The sequence below is a fragment of the Schistocerca nitens genome, chromosome 4 (genome assembly GCF_023898315.1).
Source record: "Schistocerca nitens isolate TAMUIC-IGC-003100 chromosome 4, iqSchNite1.1, whole genome shotgun sequence".
Lineage (NCBI taxonomy): Eukaryota > Metazoa > Arthropoda > Insecta > Orthoptera > Acrididae > Schistocerca > Schistocerca nitens.
Window position 1 is genome coordinate 22,659,062 of NC_064617.1, and position 24,813 is coordinate 22,683,874.

Below are 24,813 nucleotides of genomic sequence, written 5' to 3' on the forward strand. Positions count from 1 at the left end.
AAAGATGATGTGACTTACCAAATGAAAGTGCTGGCAGGTCGACAGACACACAAACAAACACAAACATACACACAAAATTCAAGCTTTCGCAACAAACTGTTGCCTCATCAGGAAAGAGGGAAGGAGAGGGAAAGACGAAAGGATGTGGGTTTTAAGGGAGAGGGTAAGGAGTCATTCCAATCCCGGGAGCGGAAAGACTTACCTTAGGGGGAAAAAAGGACAGGTATACACTCGTGCACACACACATATCCATCCACACATATACAGACACAAGCAGACATATATGAAGACCAATGTCTGCTTGTGTCTGTATATGTGCGGATGGATATATGTGTGTGTGTGCGCGAGTGTATACCTGTCCTTTTTTCCCCCTAAGGTAAGTCTTTCCGCTCCCGGGATTGGAATGACATCTTACCGTCTCCATTAAAACCCACATCCTTTTGTCTCTCCCTCTCCTTCCCTCTTTCCTGATGAAGCAACATGGGGTTGCGAAAGCTTGAATTTTGTGTGTGTGTGTCTATCAACATACCAATGCTTTCGTTTGGTAAGTTACATCATCTTTGTTTTTAGATATTTTTCCCACGTGGAATAGCAAGAACTGCCAGACAAATCCAGAGGCAATTTATTTGTGGAAACTGGTGCGTCAGTGGGACGCCAATGTGACATGCCTGCAAACATACTGACTGTGTGTGTGTGCGTGTGCGTGAGTGAGAGTGAGAGAGAGAGAGAGAGAGAGAGAGAGAGAGAGAGAGAGAGAGAGAGAGACTGGGGGTTTATCTTTCACATCTGAATAATGTTCATTTCTCTTTCCCACACTGCAGCTTTTCTTCTCTTTATGTTTGTCACCTCTGTATGGAAGCTGGTACAATGCTTGCTAATTTAGCAACTCTTAACTACTCCCTCTTTTACCACCTCCATCACCTTTGTCTATCCTAGTCCTCACTACTAGTGGGCCCCCATTCTCCTGGCATCTGCGTGGGCTTTTCTTACTTTTCACCTCCCCCCCCCCCCCCCCCCCCATTCCCCACATCCCTCTCTTCTCCCCAAGAAAGGAACTATTAGTTCTGAAGGATAGGACAGTGTGTCACTTATGTGTGTGTCTCAGCTGTACTACGTATTTCACACCTTGAAGGTGAGTACTGGCCAATAACTCTATCAGAAAAATTTGTTTATATAAGGGGTGATCAAAAAGTTTTATGTTCAAGGTCCATACGATCCAGAATATGCCAATCCGGCAAAACTACTGTGTGCATTGAGGTAATCATTCCAACAATGCAGCAGGTTTGGTAAAAAAAAAACTAGTCCTGCTGTGTGAAAAAGTCTGTTGCTGCACACCTTTGGTATCATTCACCCTTCAAGACCTTTTCTATAGGAGCAAAGGTATGTGAATCAATGGGTACTGTTCCCCAGTGCTGGAGACACCAGATTCCTTGAAATCAATAAGCAGTGAGTCCAGTAATCAAAGAACAGGTGATCATCACCTTTCCAGTAGATAGGATGAGGGGATGATGGAAGACATCACTACTCCATACATGTTCCTCATTCTTCAATGATTGGCTACTAGTGTTTGTCCTTTGGCAGCCAAGGAAAGAATAACAGCATGTTGGTCCTGTTTGGATGCATCTGGTGATAACATCACCTTAGCTGATGTGTCCTCATTTACTGCATGCCCGTCAAAAAGACACAAATGCTACACTAATTCTTTGCCTGCATATCGGTACTTATATACACACATCAGTCATGCAACATTGCATGTATACTGCAGCAACACCCTCAAATGAAACTTTTTATCACCCCTTATATTTATCCAAGTCTGTGAACTGATCTCATGTATGTGTCTGATAAAATGTGGAACCATAACGGCACTTGAGCAATGAAGTACTTACCATCCGAGGAAACCACTGTATTGCATGCACACACAAAAGGTTTGTTTAGTTATTAGTTAAAATATGAAACAAAATATCGAACAATTATAAATAAACTTAAGTTTACTTACACTTGGCCCATCAACAGGTTTTGTATTGATTAGGTTTGATGATTCAAATGGTGGTTTCACTGGTTGCACAGTTGTGGTTGGGGGAGGTTGTGTTGTAATAGGAAGCAGTGATCCCAACTGAAACAGACAAAATTAATTTTTGTATTCTATTTATTTCACTACATACTGAAACATATAGTAACCAGTTGTTAGGTTATATTAATTTTTTGCATTGGGAGGAGTGCAAAAAGTTAAGTACTCAACCAAAGGCTCTCATAATAAACATTTCCTATAGTACTTTTCTCAGTCATTTATACAGTGCATCCAAGTGCCTTTTTCTACAGTCATAGAATTTAACATGAAAAATCTCCTATAGGATCCTTATTTTGTAATCAATGTTCTATTACTGTGATGTGTAGAAAGATGATAATTTCACAGACAAACAGGAAGTGTATAGTTAACAGTTGCAGGCTTTTAAATAATGAGTAGCATGATTTCCTTGGATGTGCAACATACATGTCCATATTTTTTCTGTAGTTTCAGTATAAGTAATATGTTACTTGAGTTCCCCAAGTAAACAATACCGTATCATAATTGATTGAAAATAACCATTGTAGGCTATTTTGCCGAGACCCGTGGTCTAGGGGTTGCGTCTTTGATTCATAATCAAAAACGTCTTCGGTCCCGGGTTCGATCCCCACCACCGCCTAAATTTTGATAAATAATCAGCACTGGCGGCCGAAGACTTCCGGCATAAGAAGTCAGCCTCATTCTGGCAACGGCCTTGTCAAAGAGGACGGAGGAGCGGATATAGGTTCAGGGCACTCTCTTGTCCTAGGGGTGGGAAATTGCCCCTAAAGGCGGAAGAATCAGCAATGATCAACGACATGAGGATGCAGAAGGCAATGGAAACCACTGCATTAAAGACACGTAACGTGTATCCACAGGACATGTGGCCTGTAACTGAAGAAGTGTCATGATGATCTCTCCATTGGCAAAAGATTCCGGAATAGTCCCCCATTCGGATCTCCGGGAGGGGACTGCCAAGGGGGAGGTTACCATGAGAAAAAGATTGAATAATCAACGAAAGGATAACGTTCTACGAGTCAGGGCGTGGAATGTCAAAAGCTTTAACGTGGTAGGGAAACTAGAAAATCTGAAAAGGGAAATGCAAAGGCTCACACTAGATATAGTAGGGGTCAGTTAAGTGAAGTGAAGTGGAAGGAAGACAAGGATTTGTGGTCAGATGAGTATTGGGTAATATCAACAGTAGCAGAAAATGGTATAACAGGTGTAGGATTCGTTATGAATAGGAAGGTAGGGCAGAGGGTGTGTTACTGTGAACAGTTCAGTGACCGGGTTGTTCTAATCAGAATCGACAGCAGACCAACACCGACAACGATAGTTGGGGTATACATGCTGACGTCACAAGCTGAAGATGAACAGATAGAGAAAGTGTATGAGGATATTGAAAAGGTAATGCAGTATGTAAAGGGGTACGAAAATCTAATAGTCATGGGCGACTGGAATGCAGTTGTAGGGGAAGGAGTAGAAGAAAAGGTTACAGGAGAATATGGGCTTGGGACAAGGAATGAAAGAGGAGAAAGACTAATTGAGTTCTGTAACAAGTTTCAGCTAGTAATAGCGAATACCCTGTTCAAGAATCACAAGAGGAGGAGGTATAATTGGAAAAGCCTGGGAGATACGGGAAGATTCCAATTAGATTACATCATGCTCAGACAGAGATTCCGAAATCAGATACTGGATTGTAAGGCATACCCAGGAGCAGATATAGACTCAGATCACAATATAGTAGTGATGAAGAGTAGCTGAAGTTCAAGACATTAGTCAGGAAGAATCAATACGCAAAGAAGTGGGATACGGAAGTACTACGGAATGACGAGATACGTCTGAAGTTCTCTAACGCTATAGATACAGCAATAAGGAATAGCGCAGTAGGCAGTACAGTTGAAGAGGAATGGACATCTCTAAAAAGGGCCATCACAGAAGTTGGGAAGGAAAACATAGGTACAAAGAAGGTAGCTGCGAAGAAACCATGGATAACAGAAGAAATACTTCAGTTCATTGATGAAAGGAGGAAGTACAAACATGTTCCGGGAAAATCAGGAATATAGAAATACAAGTCGCTGAGGAATGAAATAAATAGGAAGTGCAGGGAAGCTAAGACAAAATGGCTGCAGGAAAAATGTGAAGACATCGAAAAAGATATGACTGTCGGAAGGACAGACTCAGCATACAGGAAAGTCAAAACAACCTTTGGTGACATTAAAAGCAACGGTGATAACATTAAGAGTGCAACAGGAATCCCACTGTTAAATGCAGAGGAGAGAGCAGATAGGTGGAAAGAATACATTGAAAGCCTCTATGAGGGTGAAGATTTGTCTGATGTGATAGAAGAAGAGTCGATTTAGAAGAGATAGGGGATCCAGTATTAGACTCGGAATTTAAAAGAGCTTTGGAGGACTTACGATCAAATAAGGCAGAAGGGATAGATAACATTCAATCAGAATTTCTAAAATCATTGGGGGGGAGCGGCAACAAAACGACTATTCACGTTGGTGTGTAGAATATATGAGTCTGGCGACATACCATCTGACTTTCAGAAAAGCATCATCCACACTATTCCGAAGACGGCAAGAGCTGACAAGTGCGAGAATTATCGCACAATCAGCTTAACAGCTCATGCATCGAAGCTGCTTACAAGAATAATATACAGAAGAATGGAAAAGAAAATTGAGAATGCACTAGGTGACGATCAGTTTGGCTTTAGGAAAAGTAAAGGGACGAGAGAGGCAATTCTGACATTACGGCTAATAATGGAAGCAAGGCTAAAGAAAAATCAAGACACTTTCATAGGATTTGTCGACCTGGAAAAAGCGTCCGACAATATAAAATGGTGCAAGCTGTTCGAGATTCTGAAAAAAGTAGGCGTAAGCTATAGGGAGAGACGGGTCATATACAATATGTACAACAACCAAGAGGGAATAATAAGAGTGGACGATCAAGAACGAAGTGCTCGTATTAAGAAGGGTGTAAGACAAGGCTGTAGCCTTTCACCCCTACTCTTCAATCTGTACATCGAGGAAGCAATGATGGAAATAAAAGAAAGGTTCAGGAGTGGAATTAAAATACAAGGTGAAAGGATATCAATGACACGATTCGCTGATGACATTGCTATCCTGAGTGAAAGTGAAGAAGAATTAAATGATCTGCTGAACGGAATGAACAGTCTAATGAGTACACAGTATGGTATGAGAGTAAATCAGAGAAAGATGAAGGTAATGAGAAGTAGTAGAAATGAGAACAGCGAGAAACTTAACATCAGGATTGATGGTCACGAAGTCAATGAAGCTAAGGAATTCTGCTACCTAGGCAGTAAAATAACCAATGACGGACGGAGCAAGGAGGATATCAAAAGCAGACTCGCTATGGCAAAAAAGGCATTTCTGGCCAAGAGAAGTCTACTAATATCAAATACCGACCTTAATTTGAGGAAGAAATTTCTGAGGATGTACGTCTGGAGTACAGCATTGTACGGTAGTGAAACATGGACTGTGGGAAAACCGGATCAGAAGAGAATCGAAGCATTTGAGATGTGGTGCTATAGACGAATGTTGAAAATTGGGTGGACTGATAAGGTAGGGAATGAGGAGGTTCTACGCAGAATCGGAGAGGAAAGGAATATGTGGAAAACACTGATAAGGAGAAGGGACAGGATGATAGGACATCTGCTAAGACATGAGGGAATGACTTCCATGATACTAGAGGGAGCTGTAGAGGGCAAAAACTGTAGAGGAAGACAGAGATTGGAATACATCCAGCAAATAATTGAGGACGTAGGTTGCAAGTGCTACTCTAAGATGAAGAGGTTAGCACACAGGAAATGAATTCGTGGCGGGCCACATCAAACCACTCAGTAGACTGATGACCAAAAAAAAAAAGGCTATTTTACATGTATCCATGTCAGTAGTACAGGTTGATATTCAAACTGCAAACCTTATAAAAGTGGGTGTGAATTCTAAAAATACTATGGAAAGTTCTGGCAGAATACAAATAATTTAGGAGTAAAGGAAACAACACACCAAATAGTATAAATGTCGAGTCGTCAACAGTCACACACAAAAATAGAGTGAGAACTTCTTTAACTTTCAACTAAATCCTTTCTTGAGCTACAGTTTGCAGACATGACCCCTGTACAGCAACAATGTGCCAGATGAACACACAAATGGAAGTACTAGTAGTAGTGGTGGTGGTGGTGGTGGTGGTGGTGGTGGTGGTGGTGGCGGCGGCAGCAGCAGCAGTAGTGGTAGCAGCAGCAGTTTTACTCATCTGTAGTGTGTGTGTGTGTGGGGGGGGGGGGGGGGGGGGGCACTTGCACAGTAAAGGTCAGGACAAAAAACAAGGTAAGTCACTTTTTTTGAAACTGCATTACTGGTACAGGTCAATTCAGACTGACCAGATGCATGTGTTGAGAGAATAAAACCAGAAAAGAAACCAAGTGTGTCCAGACATACTTACTCTCAAAGTTTTCCTGTAAGGGGGAAGAAACAGGTAAGTCAAAAATTCAATGTAATCTTCCCCCCACCCCCTGTAAATTGGAGGTGAGGGTAAACAACAAGAAGGTAACTTTAAGCACAGCTTTCGATGTATTCATTCAACATCAATGTTCTTGCAATAGGCAAATTATTATTTTGTTATCCCGAATGCACTATAAAAATTGGTGAAAATGAAGTGATGCACGCTGGTGGTCGAAAAAAAAAAAACTTCGCTGTCTTCTGCTTCATTCATGATGTATCTCTCAATCAAATTAATAGCCTGAAGAAGATCAAAATTACATTTTCCGGGTGTGGCCATTGGTGGTGCATTATGGAATACAAAGACACTGATGGGAACACCTGATGATTAAAAGGAAATAATTGAAGCATCCAGATGTAAGCCATTATCTTTCACTGTAGTCAGTGTTAATAAAGAAATGGCCTTGACTGGAAAACGGTATTGGACTCAAAAGTACATTGCAAAATTCCCATTCAAAAGGCAGCCTCTTACGTTAATATCACACGAATCCAGCTATTGTCTGGGCTGTTTAAAATACCCATATTTTCTTATAAAGTGCACTTTAGCCTTGTTGTTATCTTTTGTTCACTGTGATATAACTTGAAAAATTCCATTTTTTAATTTAGATCTCTTTACAGTTTCAAGGCCACAATGTAAAGATTCGCAAAGCCTGATGAAGTTTTGCCATTACCTGGCCAGATAGCTCCGTATGCAAAGTGCTGCTTCAGGGATGGAGATTGGGGGGAGGGGGGGGGGGGGGGGGCGCAGAGGTGCACTGGACCTGGATCGAATCTGCCTGATAAATTAATGATGAGGGTTGCCAGCTGGCCAGCCTGTATGTGGTGTTTAGTTTTCTCACATACCAATATCTGAATAATGGGTTGCACCCAAGTCCTATCTCAGTTACACAACTGGCAAACACTTAGAAAACTTCTGCACACTTTCATATGAATAACACTACACACAGTCAGTGAAAACCCATTCTGTCCGATGGGCGGAGAGGGAGGGGGGTTGTCCATTTAGTTGTGATTATCATGGAATTATTGTGCTCATTTTGCTTGATTTTCTGGTGTGTTCCCAGAATGAAATAAATTCACAATATGGAGACAAACGCCATTCTGTGATGTAAAAGAAACCTTTTACATCACAGAACAACATTTGTCTCCATTTTGGGGGTTTATTTCATTCTGCGAACACACCAGATGCCAGTAATACTATTTCCATATTCAGAGCACACAAAATGTTTAATTTATGAAATAAGAATTATCATATGTACTCATATGTTGATGTGATCACAGTTCAAATATCGAAATCACTTTTACTACAGTTTCATAAAAATTTACTAACTCGATTCTGGACTAGCGTAATTAAAGATCTCGCAAACATTACGCTGCTAATGAAATCTTCAGTGAAGATAGTGGCTTATGCACCTCACATTTTTCTCTTGACTCAAAGTTCTGTTTGAGGTATTTGAATTACTCATCCTCTATAGTTTCATAAACATTTCTGAACCATAAATCTTGTAATAATTTCACACTTATAAGGAAAATGGACAAACATTGAGCTGTGTCATTCAAATATGGCCTTTCATGTAGAATAGGTGTCAAAATTATGATATAAGGAAAACGTTCCATCTTTCCGAAAACTTTCCATGCCATTTTTTGCCTCTCCTTTCCTCTCATCTACAACTAGGAATCTATTCTTTTTAAATCTCAAACTTAGTTGTCCTTTTTTTGTTTCTATGCAGATTATTGTGTTACCCATCAGAACAGCAAGTATAGCTTCTATCAGTCTTTAGGAAGATTCTCCAAAATTTAATTTTCATCTTACTTTCTCAAATATGCATCATATTTAGTTATGGTTTTACCTTCAGTGATAATGCTATATATAATTTTACACTGTGAAGTCACATTAATGGAGCACCTGTTAAAAGTCTGAATAACCACATTTTTCAGTGCGGGCCACTGTGAGACTTGCAGGAAAAGACTCAGTGAGGTTCGGGAAAGTACGGACAGGGATACGGAGCCGTGCTGACTCCAGTGCCACGGCTAGCTGCACTATGTTTCTCAGATTGAGGATACCCGGCGCCTACAGCCTAATAGAGGTGTCCCACAGATTCTCATCTGGGTTTAAATCCGAGGAGTTTGGTGGCCACGGGAGTACAGTAACTCATCCTAGTGCTCTTCAAACCACACATGTACACTACGAGATGTGTGACATATTGTGTTGTCCTGATGGCAGATGCCACTGTGCTGAAGAAAAATAACTGGGATAAAGGGGTTTACAAGGCGCCCAAGGACAGATCCATACTTGTGTCGATCCATTGTGCCTTTCAGAATGTCGAGAGATCACCCACAGAATGCCACAAAAAATTCCCGCACTATAACATTCCCTTCTCCGATCCGAACCCTTCTGACTATTATTGCTGTATTCTATTGTATATTTATTGGTTCTGTGAATCATACGCTGTACAGGGGTACATAATGATATAGGACAAGTCAAATAATTTGCAATAAAGTTTAACAGAAAAACTGTTGTATGGTTTTCAGTATATAGCAATATAACTCTAACATATGGGAATAACATTTCACAAGTACAGAAATAAATTTTACACACACACATTTCATACTTTCGGCCTTGATTATAAAGACACACACACATATATATGTAATAGACCACATATAATACACAGATCCCCCCATGACCATGGACCTTGCCGTTGGTGTGGAGGCTTGCATGCCTGAACAAAACAGATAGCTGTACCATAGGTGGAACCACAACGGAGAGGTATCTGTTGAGAGGCCAGACAAATGTGTGGTTCCTGAAGAGGGGCAGCAGCCTTTTCATTAGTTGCAGGGACAACAGTCTGGATGATTGACTGATCTGGCCCTGTAACACTAACCAAAACGGACTTGCTGTTTTGGTACTGCAAACGGCTGAAAGCAAGGGAAAACTACAGCCGTAATTTATCCCGAGGGCATGCAGCTTTACTGTATGATTAAATGAGGATGGCGTCCTCTTGGGTAAAATATTCAGGAGGTAAAATAGTCCCACATTTGGATCTCCGGGCGGGGACTACTCAAGAGAACATCGTTATCAGGAGAAAGAAAACTGGCGTTCTACGGATCGGAGCGTGGAATGCCAGATCCCTTAATCGGGCAGGTAGGTTAGAAAATTTAAAAAGGGAAATGGATAGATTAAAGTTAGATATAGTGGGAATTAGTGAAGTTCGGTGGCAGGAGGAACAAGACTTTTGGTCAGGTGAATACAGGGTTATAAATACAAAATCAAATAGGGGTAATGAAGGCGTAGGTTTAATAATGAATAAAAAAATAGGAGCGCGAGTAAGCTACTACAAACAGCATAGTGAACGCATTATTGTGGCCAAGATAGACACGAAGCCCACGCCTACTACAGTAGTACAAGTTTATATGCCAACTAGCTCTGCAGATGATGAAGAAATTGGTGAAATGTATGATGAGATAAAAGAAATTATTCGGGTAGTGAAGCGAGACAAAATTTTAATATTCATGAGTGACTGGAGTTCGACAGTAGGAAAAGGAAGAGAAGGAAACGTTGTAGGTGAATATGGATTGGGGGTAAGAAATGAAAGAGGAAGTCACCTTGTAGAATTCTGCACAGAGCATAACTTAATCATAGCTAACACTTGGTTCAAGAATCATCAAAGAAGGTTGTATACATGGAAGAACCCTGGAGATACTAAAAGGTTTCAGATAGATTATATAATGGTAAGACAGAGATTTAGGAACCAGGTTTTAAATTGTAAGACATTTCCAGAGGCAGATGTGGACTCTGACCACAATCTATTGGTTATGAACTGTAGACTAAAACTGAAGAAACTGCAAAAAGATGGGAATTTAAGGAGATGGGACCTGGATAAGCTGATTAAACCAGAGGTTGTACAGAGTTTCAGGGAGAGCATAAGGGAACAATTGACAGGAACAAGGAAAAGAAATACAGTAGAAGAAGAATGAATAGCTATGAGGAATGAAATAGTGAAGGCAGCAGAGGGTCAAGTAGGTAAAAAGGCGAGGGCTAGTAGAAATCCTTGGGTAACAGAAGAGATACTGAATTTATTGATGAAAGGAGAAAATACAAAAATGCAGCAAGTGAAGCAGGCAAAAAGGAATACAAACGTCTCAAAAATGAGATTGACAGGATGTGCAAAATGGCTATGCAGGGATGGCTAGAGGACAAATGTAAGGATGTAGAAGCTTATCTCACTAGGGGTAAGATAGATACTGCCTACAGGAAAATTAAAGAGACCTTTGGAGAAGAGAGAACCACTTGCATGAATATCAAGAGCTCAGATAGAAACCCAGTTCTAAGCAAAGGTGGAAGGCAGAAAGGTGGAAGGAGTATATAGAGGGTCTATACAGGGGCGATGTTCTTGAGGACAATATTATGGAAATGGAAGAGGAGGTAGATGAAGATGAAATGGGAGATATGATACTGTGTGAAGACTTTGACAGAGCACTGAAAGACCTGAGTCGAAACAAGGCCCCGGGAGTAGACAACATTCCATTAGAACTACTAATAGCCTTTGGAGAGCCAGTCCTGACAAAACTCTACCATCTGGTGAGCAAGATGTATGAGACAGGCAAAGTTCCCTCAGACTTCAAGAAGAATATAATAATTCCAATCCCAAAGAAAGCAGGTGTTGACAGATGTGAAAATTACCAAACTATCAGTTTAATAAGTCACAGCTGCAAATACTAACGCGAATTCTTTACAGACGAATGTAAAAACTGGTAGAAGCACACCTAGGGGAAGATCAGTTTGGATTCCGTAGAAATGTTGGAACACGTGAGGCAATACTGACCCTACGACTTATCTTAGAAGAAAGATTAAGGAAAGGCACACATACATTTCTAGCATTTGTAGACTTAGAGAAAGCTTTTGAAAATGTTGACTGGAATACTCTGTTTCAAATTATGAAGGTGGCAGAGGTAAAATACAGGGAGCGAAAGGCTATTTACAATTTGTACAGAAAGCAGACAGCAGTTATAAGAGTCGAGGGACATGAAAGGGAAGCAGTGGTTGGGAAGGGAGTGAGACACGGTTGTAGCCTCTCCCTGATACTATTCAATCTGTATATTGAGCAAGCAGTAAAGAAAACAACAGAAAAGTTCGGAGTAGGTATTAAAATCCATGGAGAAGAAATAAAAACTTTGAGGTTCGCCGATGACATTGTAATTCTGTCAGAGACAGCAAAGGTCTTGGAAGAGCAGTTGAACAGAATGGACAGTGTCTTGAAAGGAGGGTATAAGATGATCATCAACAAAAGCAGAATGAGGATAATGGAATGTAGTCGAATTAAGTCGGGTGATTTGCGGGAATTAGATTAGGAAATGAGACACTTAAAATAGTAAAGGAGTTTTGCCATTTGGGGAGCAAAGTAACTGCTGATGGTCGAAGTAGAGGGGATATAAAATGTAGACTGGCAATGGCAAGGAAAGCGTTTCTGAAGAAGAAAAATTCGTTAACATCGAGTATTGATTTCAGTATCGGGAAGTCACTTCTGAAAGTATTTGTATGGAGTGTAGCCGTGTATGGAGGTGAAACATGGACGATATATAGTTTAGACAAGAAGAGAATAGAAGCTTTCGAAATGTGGTGCTACAGAAGAATGCTGAAGATTAGATGGGTAGATCACATAACTAATGAGGAGGTATTGAAAAGGATTGGGGAGAAGAGGAGTTTGTGGCACAACTTGACTAGAAGAAGGGATCGGTCGGTAGGACATGTTCTGAGACATCGAAGGATCACCAATTTAGTATTGGAGGGCAGCGTGGAGAGTAAATATCATAGAGGGAGACCAAGAGATGAATACACTAAGCAGATTCAGAAGGATGTAGGCTGCAGTAGGTACTGGGAGATGAAGAGGCTTGCACAGGATAGAGTAGCATGGAGAGCTGCATCAAACCAGTCTCAGGACTGAAGACCACAACAACAATACACAGATGAATCTACATGTACACATGTCTTATTTTGGCCTTAATTGTATAAACTATTTAAATTTTTCACATATTTACATTGTAGATAAAAATTCATCAACACTATAGTAGCAATTCTGTAGCAAGTAGTCACTCACTACAGTTTTGAATTTATGCATGCCAGTTATTGCCTTAATTTTTTTAGGTAGTTTGTTATACAGTTTTTTTCCTGCTTGCAAGGGTCCTTTTTCTTTAGTGTTGTATCTGAAAACTGCATATGTAAATCTTGATTATTCCTTGTGTTGTATGAATGGATATTTTGGTTTTTTGGAGCAATCTTGCTTTTTTCATCTACGATTTTCCTTATAAACATTATTGTTTCTAGGATATATAGGCATGGTAATGGAAGAATATGAAGCTTTTTAAATGAGGGTTTGCATGAAGATCGAGGTGCTGAGCCTTCCATGGCTCTTATAATTCTTTTTTGTGCAATAAAACAGCTTTTGCTGGGTGGTGAATTTCCCCAGCAAATTAAACCATATCTTAGTAGTGATTCTGCTTGGGCATAGTACACATTTTTTATGGCTTGCAGTGATGTGCATCCAGCAAGAATTTTTATAATATAACAAATGGTATTTAATTTACTACATAGGTGTTGTGTGTGTTTCTGCAGTATTAGGTCATCTTGGATCCAATCTCCCAAAAATTTGTTGCTATTTACAATTTCAGGTCTTTTGTGTCATGGCGGCTGGAGTGTAACACGTGTTAAGTTCAGCTCGCGAAATTTAGTTGAATTCGAAGGTGTTCTCGCAGGTGGTGTTGTCTAGTACAAGTGGAAATCGTGTAAACAACAGTGTTATGTGCAGTAGTGCTATTTTTTTTCTGTACTCCGCCAATATCTTCGAGAAAATGGTAAACAGAAGAGTCAACAGCAGCACGTCCAGCAGTGGGGAAGCAGCAGGTGCGGCGGGTCTGCTCTTGGCGGAAGGTGCGGCCGCGGCTCCCGGTATAGCGGAGCTGGTCCGCTCTGAGGTAAACGCTGTGCTTCGCGATAGAAACAATCTCGATCTGATAGCAGGCACTATATCAGATACTGTAACGGCAGCAGTATTGGCCAAAATGCGTGGAACTGTTGAGGCCAATACTGCCGAAATTACAGCACTAAAAACGTCTGTGTCTGAATACGAGAAAAAGGCCCGAGAGATGGAAGTGAAACTATCTGCCGCAACAGACGAGTTAGAACAGTACCAAAGGCGAAATAGTCTACGACTGTTTGGAGTAGCAGAAAATAAGGAAGAAGACACAGACAACCTGCTTATACAGGTTGCACGTGAAAAATTAGGCGTTGAAGTGACCAAGGCAGACATTGACAGGAGCCATCGGGTGGGACGGAAACTACCAGGTGCTACCAAACCTCGTCCAATAATAATTAAATTTGTCTCATACCGAAAAAGGGCAGAGATCTTTACCCAGAAGAGGAAGTCAGCAAGGACAGGGCTTACAGTAAGGGAAGATCTGACACACGAACGGCTAAAGATTTTAAACAGTGCCATATCCCAATTCGGTCTTCAGAAGGTGTGGACTCAGGATGGCAGAGTAATCATTAAGACAGCAGCTGGAAAGAAGACAGTCACAAACATGACAGAACTGAATAGTATTAAGTGAAGCTACTCGAGCCAAAAGTGCAAACTTAACACCATTTGCAAATTGTAGCAGCCCTATACTCAGATATAGTCTTGTAATTGTATTAACTTTTTTAATTATACCCATATTTGTACCTTCAACTAATTGTTTTTGTAACTGTATTAACTTTTTACTATTTTTTTGTGTCTGTAGCTCTAACCATTACTTAATTTTAGTTACTGCTAATACTTTTTTCATTTTCTCAGTTTATTCTCTTCCATTCTGTAATAGTTCTATTGCAATTATTAGTCTCTCCTTTAGTTCATTAATCACCCATCTCTTCGGTTTAAATTGTTCATAACAAAAATCACTATCAGTATCACTTTATCAAATTTCAATCTAATTGTAGCTTCCTACGATAATCTCCACCAGTATCACTTTAGTAAATTTCAATTTAATTCTAGCTTCCTATGATAATCTCCACCAGTATCACTTTAGTAAATTTCAATTTAATTCTAGCTTCCTACGATAATCTATTAATTATTAAGCTTACTTCTCTCTGCTGGCAGCATCGGCCTCTTAAATCACTCCCCTTTCCCTTATTTCCACCCTAAGCTGTTTCAAATACGCTAATTACATTTCTCCTCTTACGACATAGGATACACAGTGACACACAGCCGTCACTATTTTGGTCATATTCTTCTTGCGCCGAATACCACTAATCCATTTTCTATACTCCCGCAACCTCAAGAAATCTCTTGTGGTCGCCTTTCTTTCGGCACTCACGGAGTCACAAACAGGACGCGCAAAATCTCGGACACCCCTGTGTTATGTCACCTGGCGGAAGCAGCGGCCAGTGCCCCTCACGGCAGGTAGTGCCTAACAAAGGGACAAACCAGTCTGCCACCCTACTCCAGGCTGCTCAGCGGAACGCGTCAGAGCTTTTAGCAGCTCACTGCAACATCCAGTCATTACCTGCACATTATGAAGAACTTAGCCTCCTCTTCAACCAACTAAACTACCACATAATCCTCTTATCCGAAACATGGTTGAAACCACACATATCCTCTGCATCTATTCATCTCCAAGGGTACACATTTCTTAGGGCAGACAGATAAAAAAAGCGAGGTGGCGGGGTCGGCGCGTATATACGAACAGATCTCAAAGCGAAAGTCTTATGTACGTCAAATCCTGCTGAAGAAAAAGAGGCTGAATTCATGTTCATTGAAATAAATATACAAAGTCGGAAATTCTTGACTGGCGTCGTGTACAAGCCGCCAAAAATAAGCTCAATGAGTTCCTTCCAGTCGGAATTAGATTCACTTCAGTGTCAATACAAACATGTCATCGTAATGGGTGACTTGAACATAGACCTGCTAAGAGACACTCCCTCCGCAATAAACCTAAGAAGACTGTTTAGTTGCAATAGCATGAACATTCTTCCATTACAACCTACACACCATATGGTGCACAGTCATACTCTTATAGACGTAATCGCAACGAAACAGACTGACAAAGTAAGAGATGTTGGTCAAACATCAGCCCCTGGCCTCTCAGCATATGATGTAATATTCCTGGCCTACTCTGTGCAGCCCCCAAGGATCAAATCGCGTTACATAACTTGTAGGAACATGAAACGTATTGACCTTGACACTCTAACAGCCGATTGCTCAGAAATCTCATGGCATCAAATAATCAGAGAACCTACAATCGACGGCAAAATTAATGAACTTGGTGATAAACTCACTGCCCTCTATGACAAACATGCAACTGTGTGCACAATCCGTGTAAGAAAATCTCCTGCTCCATGGCTGACAGCTGAATTACGTCAAATGATGACTAATAGGGATGCTGCCCACAGGCGTTTCAAGGCAGATCCGAAACCCGAGCGTTTCGAAGAATATAGAAAGCTACGGAACAGAGTGAAACAATGCATTCGCAATGCTAAAATCAGGCACGCTCACTCCCTTGTATGCAGCGATCTGATGCCCACGACTCTATGGAAGAATCTCCGTAGCTTGGGGGCCGGAAAGGCAAAATCGGAAACTACTTTTCATGTGTCAGCTAACGAAATAAATGAATTCTTCTCTGCACCTCTGAATACCCGCACGGCTGATAATTACCGTCTACAAGAATCCCCAAACAGGATAACTAACAACGATACCTTCCATCTAAAACATGTAACAACAAATACGGCAAGAAAAGCAATAATGAGAATCTCTTCTGATGCAATAGGCAACGACAGTATCGGTATAACCATGATTAAGAATGTTGCCAATATGTTAGTACCTGTCTTAACTGACATATTTAATTTTTCCTCGCGAACGGAATATACCCCACTGCATGGAAAAGAAGCCTAATTCGACCCATCCCTAAGATCGAAAACCCGCAACTGCCTAGTGATTACCGACCAATTAGCATACTGCCTGCTGTTTCCAAAGCACTTGAATATATTGTTCATGAGCAAATCACTGAACACTTGCATGAATTCAGCCTATATGACAAATTTCAATCCGGTTTCCGTAAACAAACACTGCTCTAATTAAAGTAACTGATGACCTGAAATGTGCCATCGACAATCGAAAGGCAACAATATTGACGCTACTGGACTTCAGCAAAGCTTTTGACACTGTTAGCTTTGACATATTGCTCAGAAAAATGCAACAGCTTAATTTCTCTGATAGTGCAATGAGATGGTTTGAAAGCTACTTAAAAGACAGACAGCAATGTGTTGTCTGCGTAAATGAAAAATCTTCCTGGAAACATGTTCCCTCAGGAGTGCCACAAGGATCAGTCTTAGGACCACTTTCGTTTTCTTTATATGTCAACGGTATTTCGTCGGTTCTGTCCTCCTGTAAATATCATTTCTATGCCAAAGACCTCCAGCTCTACCTAAGTGTCAGACCTGAAGATGTAAACACTGCAATCGCTCAGATGAATGATGATCTGTCTTCAGTAGTGACATGGGCAAAAAACCTGGGGCTTAAACTAAACGCAAAAAAGACACAAGTAATCTTAATAGCCCATCAGAAATTAATAAGTTCAGATTTCCGCGAACGGCTACCTCCTATTCTGCTCGACGGTACTCCAATACCATATCAGAAAACAGTGAAGAACTTGGGTGTAACTTTGGATGAGCATCTCAACTGGGCGGAGAATACAGTCGCAGTGTGCCGAAAGACGTCTGCTTGTCTCTATGCTCTCAAAAAGTTTCGGAACATATTTCCACAGGACTTGAAACGCCAGCTCGTGCAAGCACTCGTTCTACCGAACCTCCACTATTGTGATGTGATTCAACAAGGCATGAGTAGTGAAAACAAAAGACTGCTAGAGCTAACCATGAATGCCTGTGTGCGTTACACCTGCAACATTCGCCACACAACACAAAATGCAAATTACTCTCAGCCATCTGTCACTATAAATAACCAGTCAATAGATACCAACACTGTTTTCAAATTCCTAGGTCTGTGGGTTCAAGATAACTTGAAATGGAATACACATACAGGAAAGGTAAATGCCAGGATCTGTACTGGCTGTTATGCATTGAGTGTGCTGAAAACATGTACTAGCCTGAAAACATTAACCAGTGCATACTACGCTTATATACAAGCCCACCTAAAATATGGTGTAATATTCTGGGGAAATGCTCCAACTGCTCTGAGCACATTCAGAATCCAGAAGAGAGCATTAAGGATTATTAATGGGAGCAAACCCAGAGACTCCTGCAAACCCATCTTCAGAAAGTTAGAAATCCTAACACTGCCTTGCCTCTACATTCTTGAGACTCTAAAATTCTTCAGAAAACATATAGTGCCAACTGACCCCAGAGTCGTAAAAAATAATCAAATACATGAACACAACACCAGGAAAAACGCAAACCTGCATGTTATACGAACAAATACTCAACTGTGTCAAAAGGGAGTTTTCCACATGGGCCTCCAACTGTTCGACAATCTTCCCACTAATATTAAGTCCATTGAAGATAACATAGAATTTAGCAAAGCCGTGAAGTCATATTTGTTGTGTCACTGTTTTTACTCTGTAAATGAATACTTAGACAAGTAATCTTGCTGTTTGTGCTAAATTGAAAACATTGAGCAATATAATACATTAGAATACTATAGGCTTACATTAATACATGTTAACAATGTTAAATGACATTTTCCGACATCTGCAACACACTGTGTACCAACAGATCACATGGAATAAATAAATAAATAAATAAATAAATAAATAAATAAATAAATAAATGATCATGTTAGTGCTTCATACTCCGAGCTAGGGTGGCTGCGGCCGGACAAATTGCGTGACTACCACACTCTATGTCTACTCCACCGACTCCTCGTCGCGCAAGAGATTAAAAACCTGTCGTGCCATCATAATCGAAACACGAGCTCACTCTTATTAGGTATCCTAACTGTGCCCACTCACAGAACAAAAACGTTTGCAAACTCCTTCTCAGTTGCCGCTGTCCGCCTCTGGAACAAATTGCCCCTTACCTTGCGCAAAATTCAATCTCACGCTGCTTTTAAGAAGAAGTTGAAGCATTTTCTACTATCATCCTCATAAAGTTCTCCACATAATTAATGTACAAGGCCAATCCTCTCATCTGTCAAATAGCAAAGGTAGCGTATCCTATCTTGCTCCTGAGATGCCTTCCTCTTCATCTGTCTCTATTAGCCACGCAATCTTCTTTTCCTTTATATTTCCTTAATTATGTTTCATCATTTCTCTCTATTCTTCTCCTCCCTTCACCATGAGTCTCCCTCATACTCCCTGCTGCCAGCACTCCTATTTAAAATCTGTCTCTTCAATAATGTCTAATTATAACAGTACCTATGATCTACGAATATAAACTCTATATGTATGTATTTTTCCAGGTGTACCTTTCTAATTGTTTATTTCACTTTTTGTACTAGATGTAGTTTAACATACCTACTAAAACATATGAATGTAAAATAAGTAGAATGCCTGGTTAGATGTAAGAGAGGGCCTCATGGCCCTAATCTTGCCAGGTTAAATAAATCAATAAATAAATTTTGCCTAACAGTTCTATGGTTGCAATTAAAGGCTGTTTATTCTGCACTGTGTGTAGATGCATAGTGTTTGTTTTATGTGTGTTTATTATTAAGTTATTCATTGCGAACCATTCTGATACATGTGAAGTGTTCTTTTTTATTTCATTCTGGAGCTCTTCTGGGGTCTTTCCTTTGATAAGTATATTTGTATCATTGGCGTATTTAATGTACTTACAGTTAGGGCTGGATGGTTCCAGGTCATTTACAAACAGCAAGAACAAGATTGGTCCCAGTATGGAACCTTGCAGCACACCGTATTTAATACACTGTTTTTATGATTGATAGCAAGTTAAATTTCTTCTTCTTTGTACAAGACTTCAAATATTTGGTGTCTGTTTTGTAGATATGACTTTACCCACTCATAGGCTGGGCCTCTGACACCAATATTTTCTAGCTTTCTAAGCAATAGACCATGGTTAATGATGTCAAATGCTTTTGAAAGATCTAGGAATATTGCTGCTTTGTGTGCTTTTTTATCTAATGCATTTAAAGCATGATTTAAGAAATCAATAATAGCTGTCTCAGTGGATTTATATTTTCGGAAACCATGCTGTGTAGCTGAGAAAAGTTTATTTTTTTCAATGAAATCTACGAGTCTTTTATAGAAGATTTTTTCAATTATTTTAGAAAAAACAGATAGTAGAGAGACTGGCCTATAATTTGTTATATGAGTTTTTTCACCCTTTTTGTACAATGGCTTCACTTTAGCTATTTTTAACCTTTCTGGGAAGATTCCCTGAGAAAGTGAACTATTGCATCTGTCTACCATGGGCCTAACTACTAAGGGTGCACATTTTTTAATGATATTGTCTGGTGGGTTGTCAGTACCAGAGGAAAATTTTGATTTTAGCTCCCCTTTTGTTTTTAGCATTTCCTGTTCATCTGTTGAGTATAGGAAGAGAGACTTGTTATTAGGGATAGTTTTAATCTGATTTGCAGTGACAGCATATTGAAAGTTTTGCTTCACCAGAATCCCAGCTGCCTCAGAGAAATATGAGTTAAAATTATTTACTAACTTCTGGGGATCAGATATTACAGAAGTGTTTTCGTTCGGTTTGATGTTATGGTACTCTCTCCATTTTACTCCTGTTTCATGCCTTACAATGTCCCATATGGCTTTCATTTTATTTTGTGCATTTGCTATGAAGGAACTATTTGTCATTCTTTTTGATTCTTTTATGACTTTAGTTAAAATCTTTTTGTAATTCTTAAAATAGGAATCAAATTCTGGGGATGTGTTGTGCTGTCTAGATATTTCATGAAGTAATCTCTCTTTCTTCACAGATATTTGTATCCCTGTTGTGACCCATCTTATTTTCAGATCCTTTTTTGTGACTGTCTTTTTATGGAGTGGAAAGCAAAGTTCAAAATAATAGCTAAAACTATTTAGGAATTTGTTGAACTTACCATTTGTACTTTTACATTCATAGATGTCTTCCCAAGTTTCTTTACACAGATAGTGAAGGAAATGTTGTATATTCTGGTCATTATACTTCCTAGATTTAGTAGTTAGACATTCAGTTGAACTAAATGGTTTCCCTAATCTTATACTAATTTCTTAGGCTGTGTGGTCCCCAAAGCCTGTATTGTGGGTTTGTGTTGTGTTTCAAGGGCACATTTGTAAATATTTGATCAAGGATTGTGGCTGAGGTTTTTCTGATGTGTGTTGGCATTTCTATAGCAACCTTTAAATTGAAAGTTGCTAAGAGGTTCAGTAAAGCAGTGTTTTGATTGGACTCACTTGCAAAGTCAATGTTGAAATCCCCACATATAATTAGTTTTCTATTTTTTTGTGTAGTCTTGTGTAAGATATCTTCAAAGTTCTTTAACATGACGTTCATATTGCCAGGTGGCGGCCTGTATAGACAAATTATAGCAATTTTTTCGTCCCTGATTTCAATTCCATTTACCTCAATATCTTTCTCTATGGATAATTTTTCTACATATGGCATACATTTAAAATTCATGCTATTTTTAACATAAATGCAACTACCACCTTGTTTATAGAACTTCCGACAAAAATAACTACTCAATACAAAATTTGAAATGCATAGCATATGAAGTTTCTCTTTGTCAAGTAAATGTTCAGTAAAACATAATACAGAGGTGTTTCTCATGTCATTTTCTAACAACATTTGAAATTCATTTACTTTGTTGGATAGCGATTGTACATTTTGATGAAATACCATCAGGTTTGGAGTTTAACATGAGTTCTGAAACTTAATATCCTTAGTACTTATATTTATATTGGAATTTCTGCCTGGAAGATATTTTTTATTTTAAATTTTCACTTTTGAATTTTCACCCCCTCCACACTGTATCAGTTTCCCTTGTTCTTAATGATTTTACAGATGTCTGTAACCATTTTACTGAAACTCATTGAGCCTAGTCTGTTTAAATGCACGCCATCCTTTCCCAAGTATTTGTCACTTAAAAATTTGTTGGGGTCTACGAATATTGTGCAAGTTCATCGCACTGTTCCCTGATAGCACTGTTTATGTTGCTTACTGACCTTCTGTGCAGAATTCCACTTATAACCAGTCTTGAGTTTGTGTACAATGCTTTGGCTGAAAGAATGTTGTTTTTCGTCTCACTTACAATTTCTTCCTGACTGCTGCTTCGCATTGAATTCGTCCCAGAATGGTCTTCGTAATTGGTCTTTGGATCGTTTCCATTTTTAGTTGTAGACTGTTTTTCACTTAAGAGATTTTTAAAATGTGTGTTGAGCTGATGAGGTCAGATAGCAGGGTGAACATATATTTCACAGTTTGATGAAACTACATTTTTTAGTATAGAATTGCCAATAACAAAGAATTCATTTTTGTTACTCTGCTTTTGTGAAGCAATTTCATGTTCCACCCTTTTATTATATGTCACTGTTTTCCAGCTGTATTTACTTACAGATTTTCCACAGTTTAAAAACCCTGCGTCTTTTTCAATTGTCTTTTTCCCATGATAATTTTCACTGTTCCTTTCCACACCAGGCATGGGATTCGTAGATTGCACACTAGAATTTTCGCAGTTTTTTTCCGTATTTGGTACTGGATTCCCACAAATACAGGGTGCCAAATCACTTTGTAACTTTGCATTTGTTTCCTTAAGAGACACAATTTCACTTCTAAGCAATTTAATACCACCTTGCAGCAGTCTGATTATTTCATCCTTTGATTTGATCATATTTTCTAGGTAGGTTGTTTCACTTTGTAAACATACTGGGCATGTCCACGGAGAATCGTCGTTTATGAGTTTTAGACTTACTTTTGTGCACTTTTCGTGCAGCCAGAAATTGCACTTTACGCATAAGATACCTTTCACTACTCGCATGTTGCAGTGTTGACACAAAGAACATAGTTTTTTTCCTTTTTGTGACTGGGTGTTTGCTTTCAGACATTTCATACAGTACATGCCCATGAGCATCCATCCCATGGAGCATAAAATGTTGTCACACAATGGATATTCAGCTGTGGTACTGGCATGCAAATTACAGCCATCGCGGTCAATGAAGAGCAGTCAGAATGAACCAGGCACCTGATGCAGGGTCCCACACCCAGCAGTGTTCAATCAGAAGACATTGTTGGTAGCCCCTCAGTTCATCTGTGCAGTGAGTTGCTCAACAGTTGCCTGTCTGTTTGTTTGTACTCATCTCTGCAGCCACCGTCCATCCCTTTCATCTGTGGTCTGTGGTGCATCAGCATTCTCTTGGCACCAGTTTTGGATAGTGCCACTCAATGCACGATATACTTTAACCACTTGAACAGTTCACAAACTTTGTAAACACTTCCACTCTTTCCTCGAAAACCGATGATAGTGCTTTTTTGAACTCCAGATAAATTGCTTCATTTCTGCATTACAACAATGAGTGCACTGTTCCCCCCCCCCCCCCCCCCCCACGACATGCTTAAAACCCTCTGCTGTTAGTGCTGCCACCTGGTGCCTGTAAGTGGTTACTGCACACTGATGTGAAACATAGGTGGTGGTCACATTACTGCCTATTAAGAATAATTATTGTATCTATTTAAAATTTTATTGCAATTCTGAGCAGCACCTTACATTCCATGTCCATAAACAACAAAGGCTTCTCCATGTGTGTTCCTCCTGGTAATTTAGGGCCTACTTAGCCATTTTGCAACACATTTCTGTTTCTCTGATTTTATAATTACATCACAAACTTTATGTTTCAACCCAAACACATTGTTCAGAAATGTCTGAGGAGTATGAGTTTTTTAAACCATTCTTACATTTAAAATTTTCCATGGAGTCATAACAGTGACAGAGTTATTTTTGATATGCCATACTGAGTCACAGAAAGGTGTACTGAGAAACGTAAAATTTTTTAAAGTTTTCCCCAGCTAGTGCTGAGGCAGACTATAGCACTATGTTGTAACCAGACTGTCAAATAGCCAGAAGACCTGATACTGCAATATTGTGGCAGACAACCCAGTCCATTGTCACATAATGCCCAGTGAGATACCTGAATTGCTAACTAGGCAAGATGACCTCACAGTGAAAGGAACGTAATGTCCCTCTGGCAGCAGATAGTAGCTGCTGTAGAAACATGTAAATCGTACGCGCGAGTGTCTTTCAGCCCACTGATATTACAGAAAAGTGGCAGGCTGAAGAGCTGAAAGCTACAGTCGGGACACTGAAGTGCAGTGAAGACAGCTGACATACCTAAAAATCCCAGCCACGTGCACTCATCCTCTCTGAGACATAATGTCATTGCCTCCAGCAGACAAGTATTAATACTAGGGTTTCCAAGCCTGCAGGGATCCAGCATTGAGGCAGGACCTGTGATGCACTGACTTATGTTCACCAGATCACTGCTACCTTCGAGACAGCAACAACCCTTGTCTGCTGGACTTAGCCACTGTGAGCTGCCGGCCTCTTGTCCACCAGTGTCTCAAGTCTTTTACCACTGACTCACTGAGCACAAAACTTGTGGTGCTCGATGCATTGTCACACTGTCACTGTACTCGGTAGGTGCAGCAGTTGTCAATTACCCCCACTCGCATCTGTGAGCAGACACTGGCGTCCGTGGCCTTCCTCTGGTGGAGAGGCTGCGCTCGTCGTCATCTCGTGTATGGCTGCTGGGAGCACCCCCTACGATGTCCATGACTGAGCCAAAGTTGAAAGTGTTTAAATGAAGTCATTCTACTTTATGCAGTTAAAACATTATTTATTATGACTGCAATTTCATTGGTCATTTTCAAACATTGTCAGATGTTCCAACCCACTCAATAATATAAAGCTGTGACACACTGTGCAAGCTCAGTAGCATGTGGTATTGTAAATTTATCTGCTGATCCATTTGCTACACATGTTAGAAAGTGGTGAAATAATGCATTTAGTGTATGGAAAAGCAGATAAATTCACAGCTGTACTACACATGTTAGAAAGCTGCTGAAATAATGCATTTAGTGTACGGAACAGCAGATAAATTCACAAGACAAGACCACATGCCTCTGTTCCTGCAAAGTATATCAAAGCTTTATATTACTGAGTATGTTACAACATTCCACAATGCTTGTAAATGACCACATGTCGAAACTGTAATCACAACAAATAACGTTTTAACAGCCAAAAGTGGAATGATTCCATTAAAAAA

General features: G+C 39.9%; 1 protein-coding gene across 1 annotated transcript in view; it reads right to left on the minus strand.

Annotated features, from left to right (window-relative positions):
• Positions 1-24,813, minus strand: part of LOC126251896 (collagen alpha-1(I) chain-like) — a 1,054,386-nt gene that overhangs the window by 24,169 nt on the left and 1,005,404 nt on the right. Inside the window, exon 23 of the mRNA XM_049952611.1 lies at positions 1,997-2,113. Within this exon, the coding sequence (XP_049808568.1) occupies positions 1,997-2,113 (117 nt within the window). The remainder of the gene's footprint in view (positions 1-1,996; positions 2,114-24,813) is intronic.